Source organism: Nicotiana tabacum, chromosome 2, assembly GCF_000715075.1.
Source record: "Nicotiana tabacum cultivar K326 chromosome 2, ASM71507v2, whole genome shotgun sequence".
In the NCBI taxonomy this organism is placed as follows: Eukaryota; Viridiplantae; Streptophyta; class Magnoliopsida; order Solanales; family Solanaceae; genus Nicotiana; species Nicotiana tabacum.
Genome location: NC_134081.1, coordinates 125,148,208 through 125,172,855, shown reverse-complemented (window position 1 = coordinate 125,172,855; position 24,648 = coordinate 125,148,208). Strand labels below are relative to the sequence as shown.

General features: G+C 37.0%; 1 protein-coding gene across 1 annotated transcript; it reads right to left on the bottom strand.

Moving 5' to 3' along the window:
• Nucleotides 1–12,286: 12,286 nt before the first annotated feature.
• Nucleotides 12,287–22,573, bottom strand: LOC107759901 (ATP-dependent DNA helicase Q-like 3). Its single transcript, XM_016577906.2, has 20 exons — nucleotides 22,474–22,573; nucleotides 21,865–22,029; nucleotides 21,466–21,573; nucleotides 21,329–21,336; nucleotides 21,158–21,241; nucleotides 19,423–19,563; nucleotides 19,306–19,340; nucleotides 18,588–18,671; nucleotides 18,258–18,346; nucleotides 16,979–17,131; nucleotides 16,807–16,903; nucleotides 16,613–16,616; nucleotides 16,356–16,505; nucleotides 16,176–16,268; nucleotides 15,994–16,059; nucleotides 15,756–15,889; nucleotides 13,908–14,002; nucleotides 13,661–13,788; nucleotides 13,015–13,121; nucleotides 12,287–12,906 (listed from the first exon to the last, which is right to left on the bottom strand). The coding sequence occupies exons 2-20, from the start codon at nucleotides 22,013–22,015 to the stop codon at nucleotides 12,453–12,455; spliced, it is 2,181 nt and encodes a 726-aa protein (XP_016433392.1). The 5' UTR covers nucleotides 22,016–22,029; nucleotides 22,474–22,573; the 3' UTR covers nucleotides 12,287–12,452.
• Between the last annotated feature and the right edge of the window lie 2,075 nt (nucleotides 22,574–24,648).

The following is a 24,648-nucleotide window of genomic DNA, read 5'->3' as shown; positions in this document are numbered from 1 at the left end:
CGTCTATTCCCCCTTTTCTTCGTCCCATATATTTTCTGTAGGTCAAGATGCATAAAAAACTCATTGCTCAGAAAATCATGGACAGTGGTGGTAGAGACAATGTTCGGATTGAAGAAATTTCAGAATCATCTATTGAAAGAACTAATTTTTTGTCAATATCCCATAGTTCTGGTGCACTAACACCGCATGCCAGTCATCACTCTCATTCTAATTATCAATAAGTTGCATCTGGAAAAAAACACGTAGAGATAAATCTGTGAAGAAAAAATGATCTTTTGTCTTTCACACCCATGGTGTTCTTTTTCTTCATCTTTTTTCCCCTTTTACTTTCTAGTAAATTCAATCAATTGTTAAATAGATAAAAATTGACATTTTTGAATTTATTTTTCTGAGAAGTTAGCGTGGTTCAACATTTTTAAATGTTGAATCGTGTGGTATCAAGGATTAACGACAAAATACCAAAATATTTATGTATGAATTTGGTATAATATATGTAGATATTTTTTATATGCTTACAATATACCAAGAAAAACCAAATATTGGTGCAATATTCCTTTACATTTACTATATATATATATATATATATATATATATATATATATATATATATATATATATATATATATATATATATATATATATATGTGTGTGTGTGTGTGTGTGTGTGTGTGTGTGTAAAGAAAATCACATTTACGAGGACTATACTAAGTAAGTACCATAAAATGCATATACTATATATGAATACATTATTTGTATATAAATATACATATTTATAGAATATATTTAAGAGCTCTATTATCTATATACAATATAAAGAATATTGGATTTAAGAGGACTATATATAGCATATTTATAATATATAGTATATAATATATTTATAATATGTATAATATACAATTTCTTTAAGTATATTGCATATTTTAGGTAGAAAGTATATTGTTTTATTTATATATGTTATTTAACCATTATTTCACACACACACACACACACACACATATATATATTATTCTGTTATTTATTAATACATTCAAATATATACCTTATACAATATATCTATATCACTATGTAAATAGTATACAATATACTATATATCTGTTATATGCAATAGTGCAAAAGGATATATTATTACTCAATGAACATACTCTCTCACCTATTTTTAATGAAAGCCAAAAGACATTTTTTAAGAGATGATTCATTGTATTTGAGTTGCAGTAAATTTGATTAGGCTAAAGTTTAGGGATTTACAGATTTTTTAAGAAATAATTAGTTGTAGTCAATTCAGTTAAGCTTAAATTTAGGAAATGAGAGGATCTCATTAGATTTGCTAAATTTTTGGGCTTCTTATTACTCCCTCCGGTCCACAATAAGTGATTTTTTGGTTGTTCTCATACAGATTAAAAAATTCACCTTTTAACATTAATTAATAATGAAATTGACCATATCAACATTTACTTTATCTTCACATAAACACTCCTAGCACATACTCCAACACTATTTACTCCAAGGGCAATGTAGGAAAAAAGTAATTAATTAATTCTTGAAATATGGAAAAAAACAGATATTTTGGACCACAAAAAAAGGGCCAAAAAATCACTTATTGTGGACCGGAGAGAGTAAATGATTTCCGTAGAGAGAAAAGAGATTTTTTTAAGATGAATAATTATTAATTGTATAAAATATTGTACAAAACGTGAATCAAATAATAGTTGTAGATGATGTAATATACTCTAATAGAAATTGTATTTACAAAAAAAATCCCTTTTTTTGCTTTTCTCTTTTGTTTTTGCTGGTAAACGGATCAAATTTGTCTTCACACTATATGAAATTGTTTAATTTTCTTTTTTGTTACATTTTTAGTTTATTCATATTATAACAGTCAGTAAATCATTTCGTATTTGTTCTTAGTAAAATGGATGACTTCGTACATCCAAATTCCGTAGGGAAAAAAGTTCATATTTATTTCTAAACTTTTAATTATAATTTTAAATGATCTTTTGATTGGAGCTCTGCTAAAGGTGAAGTCAAAAAAAAAGTTCTTACAATGGACTACGCCTGTCGAAATCTTTTGGGGAGAAAGTTCAAATATAGCTCTCAACTTTGAATTATAATTTTAAATTAATCTCTGATTGAAGCTCCACTAAAGAACAAGACAGGAATGAGGCATTTTCCTTACAGCGAGATACGATTAGACAAATAAAAAACCTAACAAATGGCAAAATTGGTAATATTGAATACGTTTTTATTGTTTATATTTAGGTTAGCGTGTCGGTTTAGCAAATAAATGGGAATGGAACCAGCTGGTTCTTTTATAAAAAATAAAGTGACTTTCTCCCCTAGACCGACAGATATCGGAATTTTATTTCTGGAAAAAGTAATAAGTATTTATTATACCTGAAAAAAGTCATTCACATTTGTTATGATTACGTATTTAATTTAACTAATAATAGCATGAATATTGCCACGTGGATTTTTTTTATGTCGATTAATCTGATGGGACAAGCTCATAAATTATATGAATTTTTGAAATGTGTAAAGTTGTTGGGACACTACTATAAGGATATTAATTTTGCTTCGAGGCTAAGTTGTTGACAATATATAGGAACGCAAAACTTTTCACACTTGCACGAAACAGATAAGAAAAGTTTTTACCGTCTTTGGCTTTAACTCAGTAGGGTATTTTTTTCATTAACCTCTTAAACTCCCAAAATTTTCTATGTAAAAAAAAAGTTTACCTTTGTTTCAATTTATATAACGTAATTTGATCCGGTATTTTCGCTTCGATATTTTATAATCTTGTTGTTGTTACTGCTTATTGCCACTGCTTTATTTTATCTTCTCTTGAGCCAAAGGTCTAACGGAAACAATATCTAGCCTTTTCAGAATAGGGGTAAGATCAGTGTGTACACTACCCTCTCAGATCTTACTTGTGTAATTTTACTGGGTTTGTTATTGTAATTTGACTGGACATATAGTTTAAGATTTATTTTTTTTTAAAAAAGAATGACTATAAATGCATGCCATTAAGTATAAAAGTAGAAAAATATAAAATTAAATTATTTTTAAATATGAAAACGAAAACGAACTAATAAGAAAATATAAGTCGTATACATTTCTTACGCAAAATCTTTCAATACTTCACCCGACAAAGTTAGTTAAAGTTAGATGAGATACCAAACTTTGTAATTAGGCTAAGCGCGGAAAGTGAAAGGACCTTTTCTCATTTTTGGAATCCTCCTTTAATTAATTTTGGAGCGGCTAAGATTGACAAGGAATATATTATAAGTAATTTTGCAGCATACGTAATAGGAATGATTTATAAACCATATCGTTGAAAGCTTTAAAGATAAGATGGAAAGTGACTAGAGGCGGATTTATAGTGTAATTTTTTGAATTAACTGAAACTCAGTTGCTTTTATCAAATTTTGTATATATACTAAAAAATATTATTAAATATTCATATTATTTGTTAATAAATCTAATCATCATATTTTAACTTGATATTGTTATAGCAACTCATAAATTTTAAAATCTGAATCGGTGAAATTAATGTCAACATCTTGGATTTTTTGATGTAGTACAACGTGTGAAACATGCAAACACTCCTTACTAGTTTTGAGGTTTTTAGAGAGTGAAAAATACATAAGAGGAAAGATTCCATTATTTCTTCATTGGACCATTTATTGTCGTACTTTACGATAAGACCTTGGTTCTGATATCATATACTCCTGCCCGTTTTGTTATAGGATTAGTGTTTATCCAATATAAAATTTGGAATTAATTTTATTCGGTGTCTAGTTGTGAGTATTAGCTAAAATCAGAATAAAATTGTTTACCCGAAAAACTGATAGAGTTGAATTTATACGTAGTTCTAAGGATACGTGATATAACTTGGTACAAATTAAAAAAATAAGTAGAAATATATCGAATATTGACTATAAAAAAAGGAATGAAATACGAACCCAAATTGAATAGAGAATGATTTATAAACGAGCAAGATGAACCAATGTCCAAAGCCCAAAAAAGGATGTATATATGTGTAAATATCAATAATCTTTGAAGTGTGAGAGTGTATTGATGTCTGAATGTTGAATATCCTCCTTTACAAAAATGATAGTCACTCTTCGTATAGTGGAGAAATCTCACTTTGGATATAATTAAAAATACATAGTGGGGATCCCATGATAGATTAGTTAATTAGCTTTTCCTTAATTTCCGCTGAGATTCTCTCCCCTAGTGCGGCTACAACGGTTCTTTGTCTCTTAGCTCGATCTTGGCCGGTCTTGGTATTGGTCGATCTCTGGAGCTCGAGCTCGATATTGACTTGAGCTCGGTATTGATCGGTCTCCGGTTCTTGAGCTCGATAACACCACTTCACATCATAGCTCGATATTGACTCGAGCTCGATATTGCCTCGAGTTCGGTATTGATCGGTCTGGATCTCGAGCTCGATAACACGGCTTCACATCATATCTCGATATTATAATGACAATCATCGGTCCACTATGTTCCAATCTTGACTAATTATACGAAGGGCAAACTCGGTTTTGACCGTATACAGATAGTCTCCTTGTTTCTCAGAAAGAATGTGGCGAGAAACGATATTATTTTTCAACCTTTGACTACACTGACGTCTTCGTCGAGCCCGATTATGACGTATGTGACAAATGTCCTGTCGGTTCAGTTACCAAGGCATTAAATGTGCGTCAGACGATGGTCGGCCACTGCCGATTTTGAACCGTCGTTGTCAAATCTATAAATAGCCCCCCTTCTTCATTATTTTAAACTTTTACCTTCAACTCTTCTCATTCCAATCTTCACAGTTCTTCGCCTTCTCCAAAGTTTTATATTTCCAGCTTTAAGAATTTCTTTACTTGTTCTTCGTCAAACACCAAAATATTTCAATTTCCCATCTTCTTTGTTCTTGAAAATTTAGATGGCCAAGATATCTAAAATCGTTCCTCAGAAAGAGGCTGCTTCCTCATCTCGGCCGGCCGGTGAGAAATCAGTGGTGGAGCCACGCCTCGAAGAACTCATTCCCGGGGGATGTGTTATTCATTCTGACTTTAAGGTCTAGAAAACCTCGTCGGTTACTGATCGATGTGAGCCGGTATCGAGATATATATGCTCGATACCTCAAAGCCTTATTGATTTGGTGAAGAAATATTATGGTTGGGAAAACAAAGATGTTGTGATACCGGCACCGGAGGAAGCAATCACTACCCACGTGAAAGGGTACTTGAGTGTTTACACTTACGCTGGGTCCCCTCGATCCGATCATCATCGACTTCTGCCAAAAGTACCAAGTAACCCTCGGTCAAATACATCCTTCTTTCTGGAGGATTGTAATACTACTCTGTTTCTTTGTGAGCAAAATCGACGAGCTTCCCTTCACCATCGACCACTTTGTACGATTGTATAGCCTTCGTCTTTACCGAGGTGGGCTGATAAAGCTTCAACGTCGGGCCACTAAGGCGTTCACCTCGAGTATAGATGAAGACAAAGATCGGGGTTGGATGAGCAGGTTTGTTCGAGTGAAGACCTCGGACTTAATCCCGGCTGAGAGTATGTCATTTCTCGAGAAATGGAATATGAACCGTAAGTGTGATTCCGTTTTTAGCTTTTGTTGTTTTTACTTCGTCATCTTTACTTATTAGTGCTTTTCTTGACACAGTCGTTGCTTGGATGCCGGGAGCGGTTCCCCATCTCGAGAACTGGGTCAGGAGCCTAGTTTCGATGTCGACATATGCCGAGCGCGCATGGCGCGATTTGTCAAAGGGTCGGTGGGAAGCTCGTACTCATGGTAAACCTTCTTCTTGACTCACTGATTTGCTTATTGTTCAAGTATTTTTTCAGGCATAAGTTTTACTTACTTTTCTTTCTTCGTAGGCCTCGGAAAAGATGCGGTTATGAGACCCTCACCAGGTGATGAAGATGTTTTACCGCCTTCCTCAAAATCGGAGAAGGCAATTAAGAGAAAAATGGCCTCGGACTCCGAGGGCCAAAAACCCAAAAAGAGAGCGGCTCGTAAACCCATGGTGAACGTAATCCCCTTGACCATGGAGTCGGTCCTGAGTCTAAAAGATGAAGAAGAAGAAGAAGAAAATGATTCCGGGTTGTTGGTCCGTGCCCAGACTAGTACCGATACTCAGAATACTTCGATATCGGTGGGAGTTGATACTGCTCCGACCAGGTTTGATGAGGTCGAGGAGGGGACTTCAACCCAAGTTCCCGAGCCGAGGGAGATCGAGGATGTTTTACCTCGGGGTAAAGAGAGAGTCGAAGAGGCGGTGAATGCCGGTGCACAAACTGAGCTTGGGGCTCCCGAAGACGGAGGTGGTGCCTCAAAAGACCTACTCGGGGCGATAGAGATCGGGGATTCCCCCTCTTTCCCTTCTTTTTCCCAATCGATGATACGTGACGCTCAAGCTGTGGAGATTTGCCACGGGGAAGGGGCCCATGGAGGGAAAGATCCTTTTCGTGGTTATTTTATCGGGGTATAAGATGTCACCGGCCCGAGTGACTTGGAGGCTCCGAAGAAGAGCTCGAGCGAGGTGGGAGCGCCTTGCCTATTTAACGAAACCCAACAGGCCCTGAATCGGGTACGTTCATACTTTCTTTGTCAATTTTCATACTTGTGTTTTCCTTTCCTTGTATAATCCCTTCTTATTTTTGTAGGCTTCTGTGCTTCATCACGAGGCATTTTTCCAATCCCGAGGGGAGCTGAGCCGGTACGAGGCCAAAGTTTGAAAGCTTACTGAGGAGAGAGATGCTTTAAAGCTTCTCGGTGAGCAGAGAGAAGGAGAAGTAAAAGGACTTCTGGCCGAGCTGGAAGCATCTCGAAAAGAACAAGCTGAGTTGGCCGAGCAGGTACAAAGAATCTTTGAATTTAATGATATTGACTCGGGATTGATGGCTAATAATTTGGTCTCGCAGGTCGAGCAAAAGTTCGATGTGATTAGGAAGCTTCGTGCTGAAGTGGACGCAGTGAAATCGGAGGCCGAGGAGTGGAAGAAGAACATGGACCGCCCCGCCTCAGAAAAGGAGACTGCCCGAACTCAACTGGCTTCGTCCGAGGCCCAACTTCGAAGCTTAAAAGAGAAAGCCTTGGTGCAAGCCAAGAAAATCGAGGAGTTCCAGTCTCAATTGAGCTCGGCAAATTCTGATCGAGAGAGATTGGCCACAGAACTTGCAGCGGCCAAAACAGAGGTCGAGAAAACGATGGCCAATGCTGATACAATGGTGGCCGTTTATCGATCTGATGTCGAAGCTTCTCAAGTTCGAGCAAAGGAGGTTGCTGAGGCTGCTCAGGCTCGGGCAAACTAGGTTGCCGAGCATGCTAAATGCCAGTCTCGAAGGGAGACTCTCGAAGAGATTCATGCTCGTGGCTTCGATCTAACAGCCGAGATCGAAAAAGCTAAGGAGCTTGAAGCCAAAGCGAGGGTGTTGGCCTTTCCCGTTGATGATGATACCGGGAGCGCGAGTGGATCTGAAAGTGAAGGGGGGCCTCGAGGGCGAAGATGCTGCTCTCAGAGAATACTAAAATTCTTTGAATAGTTTTTGTGCTTCTTATAAGACCGTTTTGGTCTTTTGTAAAGAAATTTGATCGGGCCATGCTGCCCTTGTAAATGATTTTCGATATGAATATAAAAACTCTCTTCCTTTCATATCTTCTGAATCTTTGGCCTTTTGTTAACTTGTACAAAGGTCAAAAGTGCCTTAACATTGAATAATTATTCGGAGGTCCAAGATTGAGATGGTAAGGACCGATAGTGAGTACTGCACTCGACTGTTTCTTATAGGTAGTCCCCGAGTGAATGTTCGAACTCGAACTGAGGTGGCCATTAGGCTTGATAGATAGATGTCAAATGAAATGATTTGCTCAAACTTGAAGCAGAGTAGCCTTTTTAAGCTTAACACGTAGTCCCTGGTTCGGGGTAATAGTTCGAACTTGAATTAATGTAGCCCTTGGGCTTTGTGGTCGAGTGAGAATGATTTCTCGGGCTCGAAGTAAGAGTAGCCTTTAGGCTTAATAGTCGAGTGAGTGTTTGCTCGAATTCGAAATGAGAGTAGCCCTTAGGCTTAATGATCGAGTTAGTGTTTGCTCGAACCCGAAGAAAGGGTAGCCCTTAGGCTTAATGGTAGAGGGAGTGTTTGCTCGAACTCGAAGAAAGAGTATCCCTTAGGCTTAATGGTCAAGTGAGGGTTTTCTCAAACTCGAGTTAATGTAGCCCTTAGGCTTTATGGTCGAGTGAGTGTTTGCTCGAACTCGAGTTAATGTAGCCCTTAGGATTAATGGTCGAGTGAGTGTTCGCTCGAACTCGAACTAGTTTAGCCCTTAGGCTTTATGGTTGAGTGAGTGTTTGCTCGAACTCGGAGAAAGAGTAGCCCTTAGGCTTAATAGTCGAGTGAGTGTTTGCTCGAACTCGAAGAAAGGGTAGCCCTTAGGCTTAATGGTCGAGTGAGTATTTATTCGAACTCAAAGAAAGAGTAGCCATTAGGCTTAATGGTCGAGTGAGTGTTTGATCTAACTCGAAGAAAGAGTAGGCCTTAGGCTTAGTGGTAGAGTGAGGGTTTGCTCAAACTCGAGTTAATGTATCCCTTAGGCTTTATGGTCGAGTGAGTATTTGCTTGAACTCGAGTTAATGTAGCCCTTAGGCTTAATGGTCGAGTGAGTGTTCGCTCGAACTCGAACTAGTGTAGCCCTTAGGCTTTATGGTCAAGTGAGTATTTGCTCGAAGCCTCGAACTCGAAGAAAGAGTAGCCCTTAGGCTTAATGTTCGAGTGAGTGTTTGCTCGAACTCGAGTTAATATAGCCCTTAGGCTTAATGGTCAAGTGAGTGTTTGCTCGAACTCGAACTAGTGTAGCCCTTAGGCTTTATGGTCGAGTGAGTGTTTGCTCGAACTCGAGTTAATGTACCCCTTAGGCTTAATGGTCGAGTGAGTGTTCGCTCGAACTCGAACTAGTGTATCCCTTAGGCTTTATGGTCAAGTGAGTGTTTGCTCGAACTCGAAGAAAGAGTAGCCCTTAGGCTTAATGGTCGAGTGAGTGTTTGCTCGAACTCAAAGAAAAAGTAGCCCTTAGGCTGTATGGAGCTCGATCTCGTTGATTTTTCGGTTGGCAGTCCCCGATTTATGGGGTAATTATTCAAACTTCGACCATGGTCGGCCCTTAAGCATGTTTACATAATAGATCGGGAACATGAAGTAGAAGAATCTTTCTGAGATATGAGATATCAGTAAAGAAGAGATTCTCTTTATAAGTCATTATACATGTGTTAATGTTTTGTGCCAGGGCTCGATCAAACTATGCGGTCATGGTTCATTTAACCATTTGGCCCTTACAAATTTTTCCTATTGAGACTATGTTGCCATGAAGTAACGTTCTTGCATCGAACTTGATATATTCGAGGGCAATGCCCCCCCAGTATTCGAGGTTGATTGTAAAGAGGCCTCGGATACTGTTGAATTGTTCTAAGTTAGCACGATCAATGGTTGCCTCATTAAAAACCTTGCCGAAAAACCCATTTGGGACAAAACCGGTCTAAGGGAAAAAGAGTGCAACGCGTGCTTTCAGACCTAAAGGCTTCGAGTTGAATAATCCATCCTTGTTTCTGGTCGAACACCTGCAAGGGTTAATTTCGAAATACAAATGAACATGGGAGGGTCGTAACTTAGCAGTAGTATCGTTTTAGGTGCGACACATTCCAATTGCTCGGTAGTTGTTTGCCGTTTATCATGCCGAGTTTGTAGGATCCTTTTCCGACGATTTCGAGAACCTGATATGGTCCTTCCCAGTTCGGACCCAGTTTCCCTTCATTCGGATCTTGGGTGTTGAGGGTGACTTTCCTTAGTACCAAGTCCCCGATTTAAAATGTCGAAGATTGGTTCTTCGATTATAGTATCTTTCGATCCGCTGTTTTGGGCGGCCAATCGGACGAGAGCGGCCTCTCGTCTTTCGTCCAATAATTCTAGGCTCGTGTTCATGGTCTCGTTATTCGACTCTTTTGTTGCATATCAAAACCTGATGCTAGGTTCTCTGACCTCAACCGGGATCAGAGCTTCGGCGCCATAGACCAACGAGAATGGCGTTGCTCCGGTACTGGATTTCGATGTTGTGCGATATGCCCATAGGACCAAGGGTAGTATTTCTCTCCATTTTCCTTTGGCATCGGTCAATCTCTTCTTAAGATTTTGGATGATGGTTTTGTTGGTCGATTTGGCTTGTCCATTTCAGCTGGGATGGTACGGTGTTAATAAGATCCTTTTGATCTTGTGATCCTCGAAAAATTTAGTTACTTTGCTGCCGATGAATTGTTTTCCATTATCACATACAATCTCGGATGGCATTCCGAATTGACATATGATGTGGTCCCAAATGAAGTCTATCACTTCTTTTTCTCTGACTTTCTCGAAAGCATGTGATTCAACCCATTTAGAGAAATAATTAGTCATAAACAAAATAAACTGAGCTTTACCTGGGGCCGATGGGAGGGGGCCGACGATGTCCATTTCCCATTTCATGAAAGGCCATGGAGATAGGACCGAGTGGAGTAGCTCCCGGGGTTGATGAATCATAGGCGCATGTCTTTGGCATTTGTCGCATTTTCGAATGAACTCCCTAGCATCCTTGCCCATATCGGTCCAATAATATCCTGCTCTGATTGTTTTGTGGACCAGCGAATTGGTACCGGAATGGTTTCCACAAGTGCCCTCGTGAATTTCCCGTAGGATGTAATCGGTATCCCCTGGTCCCAAACATATCGTCAATGGTCCATCGAACGTCCTTCTAAACAGTGTTCCTTCTTCGGACAAGGTGAACCGTGCTGCCTTTATACGCAAAGCTCTCGATTCCTTTGGATCTGAAGGAAACTTCCCGTTCGTGAAGTACTCTATATATTTGTTTTTCCAATCCAAGGTTAGACTTGTGGAGTTTATCTGACCTTCTTCGATCACCGATCTTATGAGTTGTAAGACAGTCCCCGAGTTGAGTTCGTCATCTTCGACCGATGAACCTAAGTTTGCAAGAGCGTCGACCTTGCTGTTCACATCATAGCTCGATATTGACTCGAGCTCGGTATTGATCGGTCTAGATCTCGAGCTCGATAACCCGGCTTCACATCATATCTCGATATTATAATGACGATCCTCGGTCCACTATGTTCCAATCTTTACTAATTATACGAAGGGCAAATTTGGTTTTGACTGTATACAAAAGTTATACTAAAACTATGAGATTGTTGTCTATCCTACATAGAAGATGAAGTTGTCTATCCTAATTACAATCTCAATATTATAATCTTGAGATAACGTTGTTTTGAAATCGACCTTTAAGAGTTGTTCAGACTAGATACTTGCAGATACAGTCAAACTTCTCTATAACAGCCTCATTTGTTCCAGATTTTTTAGTTGTTATAGAGAACATATATTATAACATAATATAAAAATTGGTTTAATAAAAACTTGGCTTGTATAGTGAATGACTATTATATAGCAATATTGTTATAGAGATCTTCCGCATTCTGCGGTCCAGGTCGTCCAACCTTTGCACTAGGCTGGTTTTTAGATCAGGCAACGTATCCACGATGGGCCGTAATGCATCAACCGTCTGTTCTAGGGTCGTGATGCGATCTCCGTAATTCACCATGGTCAGAAATGGTGATGATGATGGCAATGAGTTCCCTCGTCCGATGTCGAGCCTATGCTCTGATACCAACTGTTACGCGGCGCCTTCCTGAAGTTACTTGGAAGAGCGACGTAAGGCTAAGCAACCGATGTCAGTCTGATTATATTTCTTATAAGGGGCGGCTATCTCTTCGTTGCCACCTTAAGCCTCAATATCTCGGTGTTATTTAAATTATACCAGGTGGTGACTTTTGTGGCCCTGTATTTAGAAGTTATAATTAGTCACTTTCTCAAAATTAAATGTCTTCGGACCAAGTGGCCATTTCAGAACTTCAGATCACTAATTTAATATTAAAAATAGATGGCCGACTTCTAAAATACAAGGGTAACAAAACTATTTGTGCAAAATGAAAATCAGTCCAATTTCTGGATCATGTGATCGTTCCCTAAAGGCCTAATCTCAAATTCTGATTTCTGTGGCTTATACTTAAAGAAGAAGTTCAGAGAAATTCGTTTAGAATTTAAATTTTTATTCAACATGTGAACACTCATACTAAATTCATCAACATCTACAGTGCACTACTGCAGAGAATGGAAAGAATTGGAATTTTAGTACGATTAGTCATTAGCATGACGATTTTATCCCAAGTCTGAATAATTTACTGAACATTGTAAATGCTCTTTTTTAGTTTAACCATTAAATAGCTGAATATACTTACAATTAAGTATGACTACCACTGACAGTTCAGCAAAATATAAATAAAATTGTTTTTAATATACAGGAATTTGCTCAGCCAAAAATCTGCTCAGATTTCTGAAAAATCAAAAGCCTATTGAGATCTCATCCTCTTCTCTAAGTTCTTTTTACCTGTATCTGGTGAGTCCCTCTTTGAGACTGATGCGCTGTTTCCCTTTGCCTTTCCGCTGTTGATAAACTGAGAGAAAGACAGGATAGGTGGTAACTCTGAACTCGCAGATCCATGTAGGGGTGAGACTGATGGCCTTGTTGGATCTTCTGATCCAGCATTGTCATGGACTTTTTCATCGTTAACCATCGGTGATACAGGCATAGAAGGATTTGATAATGCTGTAGAGCAGTTGGCTGTGGAAGTTACATTCTCAGGAGTAGAGCTGCTGAGCTTATTCACTAATTCCTTAGGACCTGCTGTGGAAAGCCACCGAGCTGTACTTGCCATTAGTGATAAATAGAACGATTTTCCACTTTTTCCATACTTCTTATAACATTCATTTTCAAGGGAAACTGCAGATTTATCAACGTCAATCCTGCAAATAGGCAACCAGCAAGAAAGTCGATGAGAGAGCAGAGTTTTATCTGAGCAGAAACCCTTTTTAGCTACAAATTCTGAAGGATAATACAGAGAACTCACATACCTTGAATCACTGACCAGCTGCTGGTTTTGCTTTATTGCATTTAACAATCTCTGCTTGCCTGCTTCCCTGAGTGTTTCAGCTATGGCATTCTTGTCATGTTTATTGGCCTATTATTAGTAAAACAAAATGTTATCATATTATGCAGACAAATGTTAGTTACGCGAAATTTGCATTAGTTGCATCTCGAAGGATCCAACCTCTAGATTGCTTCAATGCATTTGTTTTCAATATAGCAGTACTTCCTATCAAAACTAAGTTCAGAAACAAAGAAGCCACCATCGCTAGAGTGATCCATAAGCACTTTTAGTATAATTTTCTCCAGTTATAACATTGAACGCAAGCAGTAGATAAGTTAGTGAATGGACCTAACCGAATTCAGAGTTGGCACAAACGGATTTCACTAGTTGAACTTTGTCACTTCCCTTTCCATCACTGAAAATCTAAATATATAGCTTTAAAACAGAAAGGAAATCAAGCAAAAACTATGCAGCATTTTCCAAGTTCTTTGGAAAAGGATGACTTGGCTTTGTGCATTGTGAAATCGTTATGCAACCCAGTGAATGAGAAATACTTCAACATGTAAACTAAGAACACCCTGTCAATTCAACCAAAATGTATTTATTAAAAAAAGACTTTAAAAAGCCACCTGTTTATCAAGGCTTTTGTTCTGATAATAATTCTCTTCTGCACGCTGCAGCATATCAATTTTATCTTGCAACTTGAGTTTTGCAGATGTTTTTGATGAAGCGACACTCTTTGCAGCATCCAGAGCATCTAAATATAAGTAATTCCGACTTAGCCAAGATTGAAAATCAATGAAGGGAAACAAGACATGAAAGCTTCAAAGTGGCTTCAGTGAATGGGCCCCTATAACCTCAGTAATCAGTACATACCATCGGATTCAGATATATCTTCTTCTGACCCACTAGCTTCATTATCACGATTCCAGAATTCTGACATTTGTCCTTCGGCATTGAAACTTGAACCGCTGAGAAGGATATAGTAGTTTAAGAAGAAAAACTCCCACTATGCCTAACTGCTCTACAGTTTCATAAGAAGTTCAGAATTTTTTATATTGCAAGCGACAAATAGGCAGATTCTCATACAGAAGAAGCAGTGTTTTGTATTTAAGGCAAATTTGAGGTGAATTCAAACTCGATGTTCACTAGAACAAGAAACAAATTAGTCAGGTGCACAGTTATTCTAACCCCCTCTACTAAGTGCGGCACATTCTTTGATATTCCTTCATCTGTATTAGATAATATTGTTCTGTATGTATCTTATGGTGCTCTTGGGTGACACCATAGACGAGGCCTCAAAGGTGATGTTCTAGTTTCCAGTATGTATAGCAATATCTGAGGCTAGTGTATATCCTAGAACTATTGAGCAACAACAATAGACTAAAATCTAGTGACACACCCACTGAATGCTCTTTAACAAGCAGAGTTTTATCTTCTACCATGTAACATGAGATCGTATTCATCATATTATTGATTTATCTTGCAAAAGTATAAATTTCCATTTCAATAAGCATCCCATGCTAGCTAGTGTTGGAATAAGTCTAAGGTGCCTTATCATCCTGCTATAAATTTCCTGAACCCAGATTTGAACTCCCAACTTCGGTCTCATGCTCTCCTTTTCTTCCTCTAACGGTTGGTAACATCACCCTTCAGTTCCAACATATTCCACAATGTATCATAACCTGTACACAATTGGGGTATGAAACAATTAGTGGTTAATATTCTCCCCATTTATTGACATGAAACACCAACTAATCTAGACGTCCTCAAATTTTCAGTTGTTAGGGTGGATTCTTAGGCTGCTGTCCATGGAAAGAAAGGTATTACTGGCTATCTTTATATCTTCCCCACTTGTTTCTGATAAATGATAAATCAAATATTTCTCATGGATTCAAAACAAGTTGGTGTAGCTATACAAATGTGACTTGACACTGGTATGTGTTGGCCACCCAAAAGTCTAGCCAATTATCTATACAACCTGGAAAATCCTCTTTACAGGAAAAATACAAGTAACAACAACATACCTAGTGTAATCCCACAAGTGAGGTCTGGGGAGGGTAGTGTGTACGCAGACCTTACCCCTACCTTGTGAGGTAGAGAGGCTGTTTCCGATAGACCCTCAGCTCAAGGAGAAAAATACAAGTAAATAAGAGATATTTTGACTCTTAATATTGAATTATCCACTCCTTCAAATTATCAACTATTCCGTTCTCTCCATACTAACAAGAAAAGACAAACAAGGGCTGCCTTTCGTAACTTCTTTTTCCCAGCATCCAATTTGATCATCCTCCAACTTGTCATTGTCTCTACCACTGCTCTAGGAAGCGTCCAATTTGCTCATATTTCACACACTTCTTCCACATCTAAACACTCACAAAAGACGTGGCACTCAGTACCAAAAAGAAGGAACGATCCGTGCAAGTACTTATCTCTAACTGATAAAAGCTGCTAATAAAATCCGTTCATCGACTCACATTTTAGTTTTTATTTTATAAGAGCATTGACTGGTATAATAGAATATTCGACTCCGGCAAGCATCTTATGCTACCATTCTGTAAAAGGAAGAGAACAATAGAAAGTAAAAGCATATCTCCTTTTTATAATAATCTTTGGCATATAATGAAGCAATGAGCATTCAGTGAAGATGATAGGAAATGCAGCAGATCCCAATTAAAGTGGTAATCCATGTATCAGCAGTGAGATGAATGCAAAACAAGATACCTGGTCATATATATTCTTGAAGATCCAGTTCGCTGACGAAAAGCAGTTTCAGTTTTAAGTTGCTCCAAGTAACTTGTTACTAGATTAGGATGCTTGCACACATCACATGATTTTTTACATAAGGAAGAAGGTACCTAATTTTAAAGATAACACAAACATGAGATAATATAAGCCAGTAAAAACAACATCTTGCAGTTACCATTTGAAAAGGACTAATAATAATAACGAATGAATATACCATCTCTCCAAAGCTCTCAAGTATCATTTTCCTACGACAGCCAGACCCTTCACAATACTCAACCATCTGAACATATTTCATAGACAAGATTATATAAAGTCAGTGCAAGAAGAATCATGTTAGTTATAATGTAAGAAAAGCTCATCAAAAAATTAATTTGATTTTACAAAAGAAAGGGGGACCTGGTTGAAGTCATCAAGGGACTTCTTAGAGGATTTATCTTGCAAGCTTGAGGATTCATCCTTATTCCTTTTAGTATTGCGTAAGATAAACTCCTGCAATACATGTGACTTATTCAAATTTGGTAGCAACATTGAGAATGAAAAATAAAAGGAAAAACAACTGGTGATAGGTGATTCAACCATTTTCCTGCGGTCGTCCACTCCATAATACAGTACACTTCTGGAAGGCAACTGATCACGCCCAGCTCTACCTGACTCTTGATAGAAGCCTTCCACTGACTTGGGAATATTGAAGTGACAGACCACTCTGACATCCTTTCTATCTATACCCTATAATAATGAAAAACATATGAGCTCTACATAATCCTTGTCAAGATTGCTATCAAAAGTTATCCTGGAAAACTGAATCAAGATATTTTGAGCTATTACATGCATACCATCCTACAATGGAATCAAGATCTCAGCAGTTGTTTGTGCCTCAGGTGCTCCATTGTTATCCAGAAGCATTAAAACAGATAAAAGCATGATACCCCGTATCAAAATGAACGGAAAGTATAGAGAATCATGTGACTCAAATCCATTGCTTAGAGGCTACTTAAAGAATTATCTGTTTCTGCAAGAGAACTCTTACCCAAAAGCTACAGTTGCTACCACCACTTGTGTCTTTGAAGAAATCCAGTCATCCAAGACAGAGCTCCGCATTTTACTGTTCAACCCAGCATGATATGCTAGTAGTAAGGCAATGTACATCAGTAAAACGCATTAAAGACAATTGCATAGAATTTAATCGAGCCATTCCTTACCCGCACAAGAAATGCCGCTGCTGGTTAGATGGGTCGCAAGATCATCACACATACTACGTTCCAGGCAGTAAATAATGGCACAAACATTTCCACAAGATTTTAGTAATTTACACACATCATCATATGGATCATCCATAAGGTCTTTATAGCGAACTGCAAAATAGAGATTATGATCAGGTATGTAATCGCAAAAATGATGACAGATACGGTAGATAACCTGATAGTTAAAAGTAGGCCCCAATAGAAAAGTTTGAGGTATAGTATGGTGATGACTGATACAGTAGATAACCTGATACTTAAAAGAGTGATGATTGATGAGTGATACGGTACATAACCTGATAGTTAAAGGTAATAAGATACATGATTTACCCAGAATTTAGAGCATATAAATGACCATAGATATTTTATCTGATACACACAGCTGCATACAACATATAAAGGACAAATGCAGCAAATTAGACTTACACAGCATTTTGTCATGGCCCGCCACATCATCATGCCATGTAGGTGCCACTTGGCATATATTTTTGCCATATGGAAGGGTTACATAAGTTAGGGACTAGCTCTTGGTGGAATATTCTACAACTATGGAGAATTTCCTTTGGAAAGCTCTAGATATTTATGGACTTGGTAGGAAGACTCTTTTGGAAAGCCTTGGAATGTTCTAGTCATGTAGAAAATTCTAGAGGGTGTACTTATTTGTAAATATAGAAGGACTTGTGGAACAATTATTATTTACACACTAGCCCCTAGATGATTAGTATAAATAGGGGGCATTCATTTGTAACTCACCAAGCAAAACAATCAAGTTCTCTCTAATACAAAAGCTTCCTTTGGCAATCCTCCTGTGTTCTAACATTCCCTTAGCGATCTTTAGTGTAGTAAGGCTGACTTGACATAGCAAGAACGTGAGCAAGTTGTGCAAAATCCCGAACGAGTTGTCAAGTGCCGCACGTGTACTTAGTCAAAGACTAAGGACGTGACAATTCGGTCCCATGATTTTAAACCAAAAGCTACAGAATCATATATGGCCATTTTGAATCTCCGCAATTGTCTTATAGTTACATCCCCCTTCCCCTCAGTTTTTAAAAGCCATAACAAAATTTAAAGGAGGAAAAGCAAAAGAAAATCAAATGAGTTGTACTATAAACTGTTGCCAGCTGATTCCTCATAGATTTAAGAATTGGCAGTTAAAGAAATTGATTGGTGACTGGCTGTTCATCAATTACATATCAAAACACTTGCACTTTATCAAGGAATAGAGATCCTTAGAGCTGACCTTCATAATAGATATTTGGCCGGTTGAACGACGATTTCAGGACTAGAGGGCTTTGCAAATTCAATGATTCTATGACATCTTTCTGAACTCTGCAGAGAAAGGAAAAGGTCCGAGAAAATGAACAAATCATGGTTCTTCAATGATCATTTCAAAATAAGCAGCAAGGAACTGTTAATTAGAAAATCGTTAAAAATATATTTGGCAGTGGGAAAGAAAAAGCCAGAGGAAAGTAAGATCACATATAATTCCTGTTACAATGAGAGTGATCTCCATTGACGTATAGATCGTAATTACTTACTTCTCTAGCAAAATGCACATAAGCAAACTTACTTAGGGACAGCAGTTGCAGTCAAAGCCAATACTGGTATATTTGATAGGTGACTTCTCAGGGAAGAAAGCTTCCGATAGCTAGGCCTAAATGGGAGGAAAAAAAGTCAAGGGACCAAAAGATTTACACAAGGATTAAATGCATAAACTTAATAAAAGAAAATGAAGAGAAGAAGTTAAAAGTTGAAGAATTAAAAACAAATGACAACTCCAATATAGGAAACTTATAGCTTAAAGGTAGAAAGGATAATAGTGTGTATAACATTAAGCTAAAGATCCCACTTGAAATGAGTATATGCACATTATAACGGTAAGGCCAATGTGCCTTTGGATCGGAAAGTGTCATTTTGGAACTAGAGTGCAAGCATCAAAGAAAGCACTAAATGGCATGACCTTTGTTGTGTTTTTTTCCAATGCACTTGTACATGCAAAATTCGAGGATGAAAAAGGAGGTGAGATGTCTCAGGCATTTAACACAAAAAGTACAGTGGCACTGGATATTCCAGAAAAATGCTAGTAAAATCTATCTTCTATGTTGGAACATACTTCCATTTTCATGGAAAAATTATTCTAATTTACAAGCTCAGAGAACCATTAATAAAGCCCATAACATGTCCACAAAATAAACCTTATTTGAACCAGAAAGGACAAAAGAGTGTATTAAATTAACCACAACCACCAACAACCACGATAGAAGGAGACATGTGGATTGGGAATTCACCTGAAGTCATGGCCCCAGGAAGAGATGCAATGTGCCTGGATTTTTTTAAACGAATGATATTAATAGATAAATAGCAAGAGAAACTTCTGACAGAAGTAAATGGGGATGGAGTTAAACCTCATCAATGGCAATGAGATTCAACAATCCTCTGGCATGAATCTTTGTCAGCTTTGACATAAATCCGGATGTTGCAATTAGTTCTGGTGTCACATACAGTAACCTTACAGCTGGCTTCCCAGATTCCAGGTCTTCGTATATCTAAGATTCAAGGGAAAAATGCAGTTATATACATGTGTTGGACCCTTACGTTTCGTTCCATGGTCTGAAATACATTTAAAAGCAATAGGCACACTTCAAGTCATTGATGACTGATCCCTCTAGGGCACCTTTATAGTGAACCTTATGAAATGCACATGGAACTTTTGAATCAACAACAATAAAATAGAGCAATCATCCTTAACAGTATGAAGTGGATGATAAAGAAATTAAATGACCTCTCCAAAGACTCAAAAACAGCAATCTCATATTATGGTTACAGAAGACCTAGCCCATATGAATTTGCCAAGAACTGTTATTGAATATTTGTGTGCTTTTGTGGAGCAGCTCACTGTGGCATAGATAATAATTCTTTTGTGTTAAATAGGGCTAAATAAGTACAGAAGACCGGCCATATACTTATCAATATCACATTTGTGCCAGATGGAATCTAAATGGGGCAGGCCAAGTGGTAAGACAACTGGTTTTGCTCCTCTATTTGGAAGTTAGATCCTTTCGTCCGAAGTTAGAATGATTTCGTCCAGAACACATATATTCAATGATAAAAAAGATTGATCTTTTAGCAATGTTTTATTTACAGATTCAGAAGTGGTTGTAACAGAGTAGCTTACTCCTAAGATGGATGTGAGGACAGATGTTCACTACTACCACAAGAAAGCCACCTTGTATCTTCTAAAGTGGCCCGTCACTCTCATAAGTAAGGTTAGTTATGTTTGATAGAGGGTAGGGAAAAAAAGGAAAGTGAAAACTCTCAGATGATATATCTTTTAATTCCTTTAGTTCATCCCCTTAAGAAAACTTCAACTCGTGACTCATACTAAAGGATTTCCCAGAAATTGTATTCGTAAAATCACCCCTACGAATGCTTTTTCAAGCATAAAGGGATATGAACATGCAAATAACTGAACTTACTAAAGGAAAAGAGAGCTCACAGCTAAGGTCATAATCAATCAAGACTCATACTCCACCTGTCCCATTTTAGGAATTATTGTCTAACTACAGACGAATTTAATAAGGTAATTGGCTTGTATATTGCTGAAGAATAAAAATAAAAATAATGGTTGACAGGTCATTGTAAGGGGATGAACATCACATCGTTATTGAAAACAGTATTACTTAAGCACATAACCTGAATTACTAATCCTTTGTGTACCTTGGTCTTCCTGACATTAAATACCAATCATCTTAGCACATCCCAAAAGAATGTGTTCAATATAAGTTGCTGGCAAATGATCAAATATCTAGGCAAATGGGATAGGGAGAAAGTGATCCCTGTCAACCATGCTGATCAAAGGATTCATGAAATCAGCCGCACTATAAAGCCTCAACTGTAAGCTACACCTCTCTTTTCTCCATTATCATTTAATGCATCCGAAGGGTTCATACAGACTACAAACAACTGTGTTTTGACTATTATGAAACTAGCATGAGATTGTAGATAGAACATAATTTTTCTCGAAGAGTATTTTCAAAATCAACTAGCAGCCACTAATCTCACTCCCACAATAACTTGACCATGCTTCAGAAGCTTAGACTTCAAATATCTCTACAAATGTATTAACTTATCCCTATTTACCTTGTTTTTCACTTGAACTGTCTGGGTTGATGAAAGAAATTCAGCAGGAATCCCTTTTTCTTTCAAGGCTGACACTTGATTTTCCTAAGCGAGAAAAGGGAAAATTAGAAGACAAATCTATGAAAGTAGATAAACATAAAACCAGAGGCAAAATTCTTATATTATACTTACCATGAGAGCTGAGAACAAATGGCAAACCGATGAAAGGAGTCAATAAGGTGTACTAGAATTTGCAAGCGAACGAAAAAAAATAGTATAGCTTGTGCTTTCATCATAAGGTAAAGCCAAACAAGTTTAATAGAAAGCACCTATCAAAGGGCTAACAACAAGCACAATTCCTGGTTTTGCCAAAGCAGGGATCTGATAGCACATGGACTTCCCTCCACCAGTTGGCATAAGGCAAAAGCAATCCCTTCCTACGTATTTTTCACATATTATTAGCACAGTAGAGAGATACCACACCACACTACATCCCAAATAATAAAACCATATTTAACCAGCAGAAAAAAAGGTTGATAAGAGAAAACAAAGAACACAAGGAATATAACCAAAATTTAAAAAAAAAAAAAACAAGGAGTATAAAACGAATGCCATACAAGAAAATGCTTAAGCTAGAAATTCTATAACTATAATATCACACAAAAATAATGGTTTTCTAACTCAATGCAAAAAGATGCTCAACTATGCGAATGTGAAAAGAACCTTACCTGATAAAACAGCTTCAATAGCATCCAATTGTTTCCCCCTGAAATTGGAATGTCCAAAGTGCCATCTCAAAAGCTTGACTAAAGCTTCCTTCCCAATCACCTGCTTCTGAGGTCCACAATTACTTTGTAGTGGTAATGGTGATTTCTTCATTTCCACCACCAAACCTGCAACAACACCCAGTGCTTTATTACAACTTGTCTTGCATCTTAATACTCTTGCCCATAAAATTCAGTGTGGAGCTAGCCTGAACACCCCCTTATTTATTTATTTTTAAATAAAGCCTAAAATGCCCAAAATTGTAACTTTGAAATTATTCACCTCATATTGGGCAATAACAGACAGCACCAATAAACACAGACACAACACACACACACACACACTCTGCAAGCACGCAAAACGCACAATTTTTAAATGAAATAGAAACACTCAGGCAATGCCAAGTAGAAGAGCTAGAAAATAGCACTACATCGAAATGAGACTTTAAAATTCTAAATCGATTCTAAAGAACTAATAAATGGACAAAAAAACAAAATTATTGAAGTGTAAATGATAATCAGAAGATCGTAATGGATAATTCAAACATCAAGTTGCATGAGATGAAACTGAACCTTGATAAGATAAACTCCAGCAAAAGAAGCCGAACGGAGGGTTTTGCCGGGAAAGCGGAGAGTATATAAATGAGAAAGGAAGAAATTCGGGGAATTTGAAACAAGGGTTGTGATTTGTAATTCAGATATTAATCAGGGGTACTTGAGACAATTGCAATTTCAGTATAGCTGGCTTTGTCCTCCGAGGGCAAATTGGCCCCTTGAAAACGGTTATTTCCAATTATAACCCCTAAAGTTAGGAAAAAAACTAAAAAGTGTAGTAGAATATTTTGAATTTAGTTTTAAATTTAACAATAGCAATTTTTTGTTTGAAATAAGATCCTTGAAATAATTATCAACGGTTTAGCATGCGACTAAGAAATTGAAAGATTCTAAATATACTTCTAAATAATTAAAAAGGTCTAAATATATCTTGATACAACTTTCACATTAGCGCGAGAGGAATATTTGGATCTTTTTAATTGTTTATATTTGAGACAAAAGATAAGGGTGAAGGCTTTTATGAGCCGATAGATTAACTAACAACATATATAAATCAAATAATGCATAAGAGTATTTTTTGTTAGTTTTGATTTTTTTTTAATCACATATTTGTTTATATGTTGTTATGATGGTTGGAGCTTGTTAAAAGAATGTTACAATTAAATTAGAAAAGCAATTAGTGATGAACTATACACAATTTCTTGTTGAATGGTACACATAGATAACTAAACAAGCACAATACAACTCCGAAATAAAATTAATCACCACTGAAATGTATAGTGATTATATTTATCTCACTTTCTAAGTTATTCAAATCATATATTACATAAATACTCGGACTTAATGTTTACATTAAGCAAATATATGCAAGGCATATGTCTTGTAGATATATTTTATCACTTAGTTTGTTTACCCGTAAAACGGTATAGTTGAATTTATACTGATTTCTAGACAAGTGAATTAATTCAATCATGAAATAATACAAGAATTGAAGAAATATGCGATACTTAGCCTTGAAATGAAGACAAAATAGCAGAAACAGTAATTCCGAGAGCAGGGCCTCCGGGCACAACAATAATGAAATCAAGAAGTAAGAAGGTAAAATTGCATAAAGTTTTGAATTGATTATAGTATAAGTTTGCCAAAAAAAATTTGTCCTTTACAATTATAACAGGGCTCATTATTTATAGATACACCTAGGGAACAAGGTCCTAGGATCATGCCTTATCTAATATCAATTAGTCATTAAAGAATGTGTAACGGTGAGCATAAATGACAAATTCTTTGTAACCGGCTGTGTATTAAATATTGTAGAATATTCTCCATTAAATGCAACCGGGTGGTAGGTATTTATTGCATCTTTATGAGCGGCATTCTTTCCAGTGACAAATGGAACAGTTATTTTCGGTTTTAACTATCATCTGCCTTCGGCTCCACGTGTCACTCTCTTATGCAACCACTTGGTAGGGGTGAGCGTTAGGGCAATTCGGATTGGATATGAAAATTTCGGTTTGGATTTTTGATTTTCGGATTGAAGAAATGACAATCTAAATCTAATCCAAAAAAATTCGGATTGGATCGAATTTTTTAAGTTTGAATTCGGATTAATCGGTTTGGATATTTTGAATTTTCAGTTTTGAGCTTATAAGTTGATCAGATGTTTCTTCTTTCTACAGTAATGAACATCCAAATGAAGTTTTTATGTAAATTAGCCTAAAAATCCTCATTTTCACCGCAATCATCCAAATAAAGTATTCAAGTAATAAAATCATCATCAAGAAAATACACAAAGACATTAATAAGGCCGATAAGAAGTAACAATAGTAAAATCATGTCCAAATAGAAAGTATTCTGATAGTTACTAAATAATTTGGTATTGAATATATGAGATTATATCTAATGGTTAGGATATTGGCATATGAATAATGTACTAAATATAAGTTATAAAAAAATTGGATTTTCGGATACCCAAAAATCCGAAGTACTAAATTCATTATCCAATCCAAAATCTAAAATTTTTAAAAATTAAATGTAAAATCCAATCCATAATCCAAATAATTCAGATTTCGGGATTGCCCAAACTATGCCCACCCCTACCACTTGGCATAGCATATTTTACCCTATAGAGGACGATTGCTTGCCTTCGGCGCCTGTGCCAAGAAACGGGGTAGGAGTTATACTTAGCTCACATGA

What these genes read in the sequence shown, in the direction of transcription:
- LOC107759901 (XM_016577906.2), bottom strand. Translation starts at nt 22,015, where the DNA reads ATGAAGAAATCACCATTACCACTACAAAGTAATTGTGGACCTCAGAAG. An exon ending in TATTGAAGCTGTTTTATCAG is followed by an intron (nt 21,574 to 21,864) that starts GTAAGGTTCTTT and finishes AAAAATACGTAG; the next exon opens with GAAGGGATTGCTTTTGCCTT. An exon ending in CAGCTGGTCAGTGATTCAAG is followed by an intron (nt 12,907 to 13,014) that starts GTATGTGAGTTC and finishes GCCTATTTGCAG; the next exon opens with GATTGACGTTGATAAATCTG.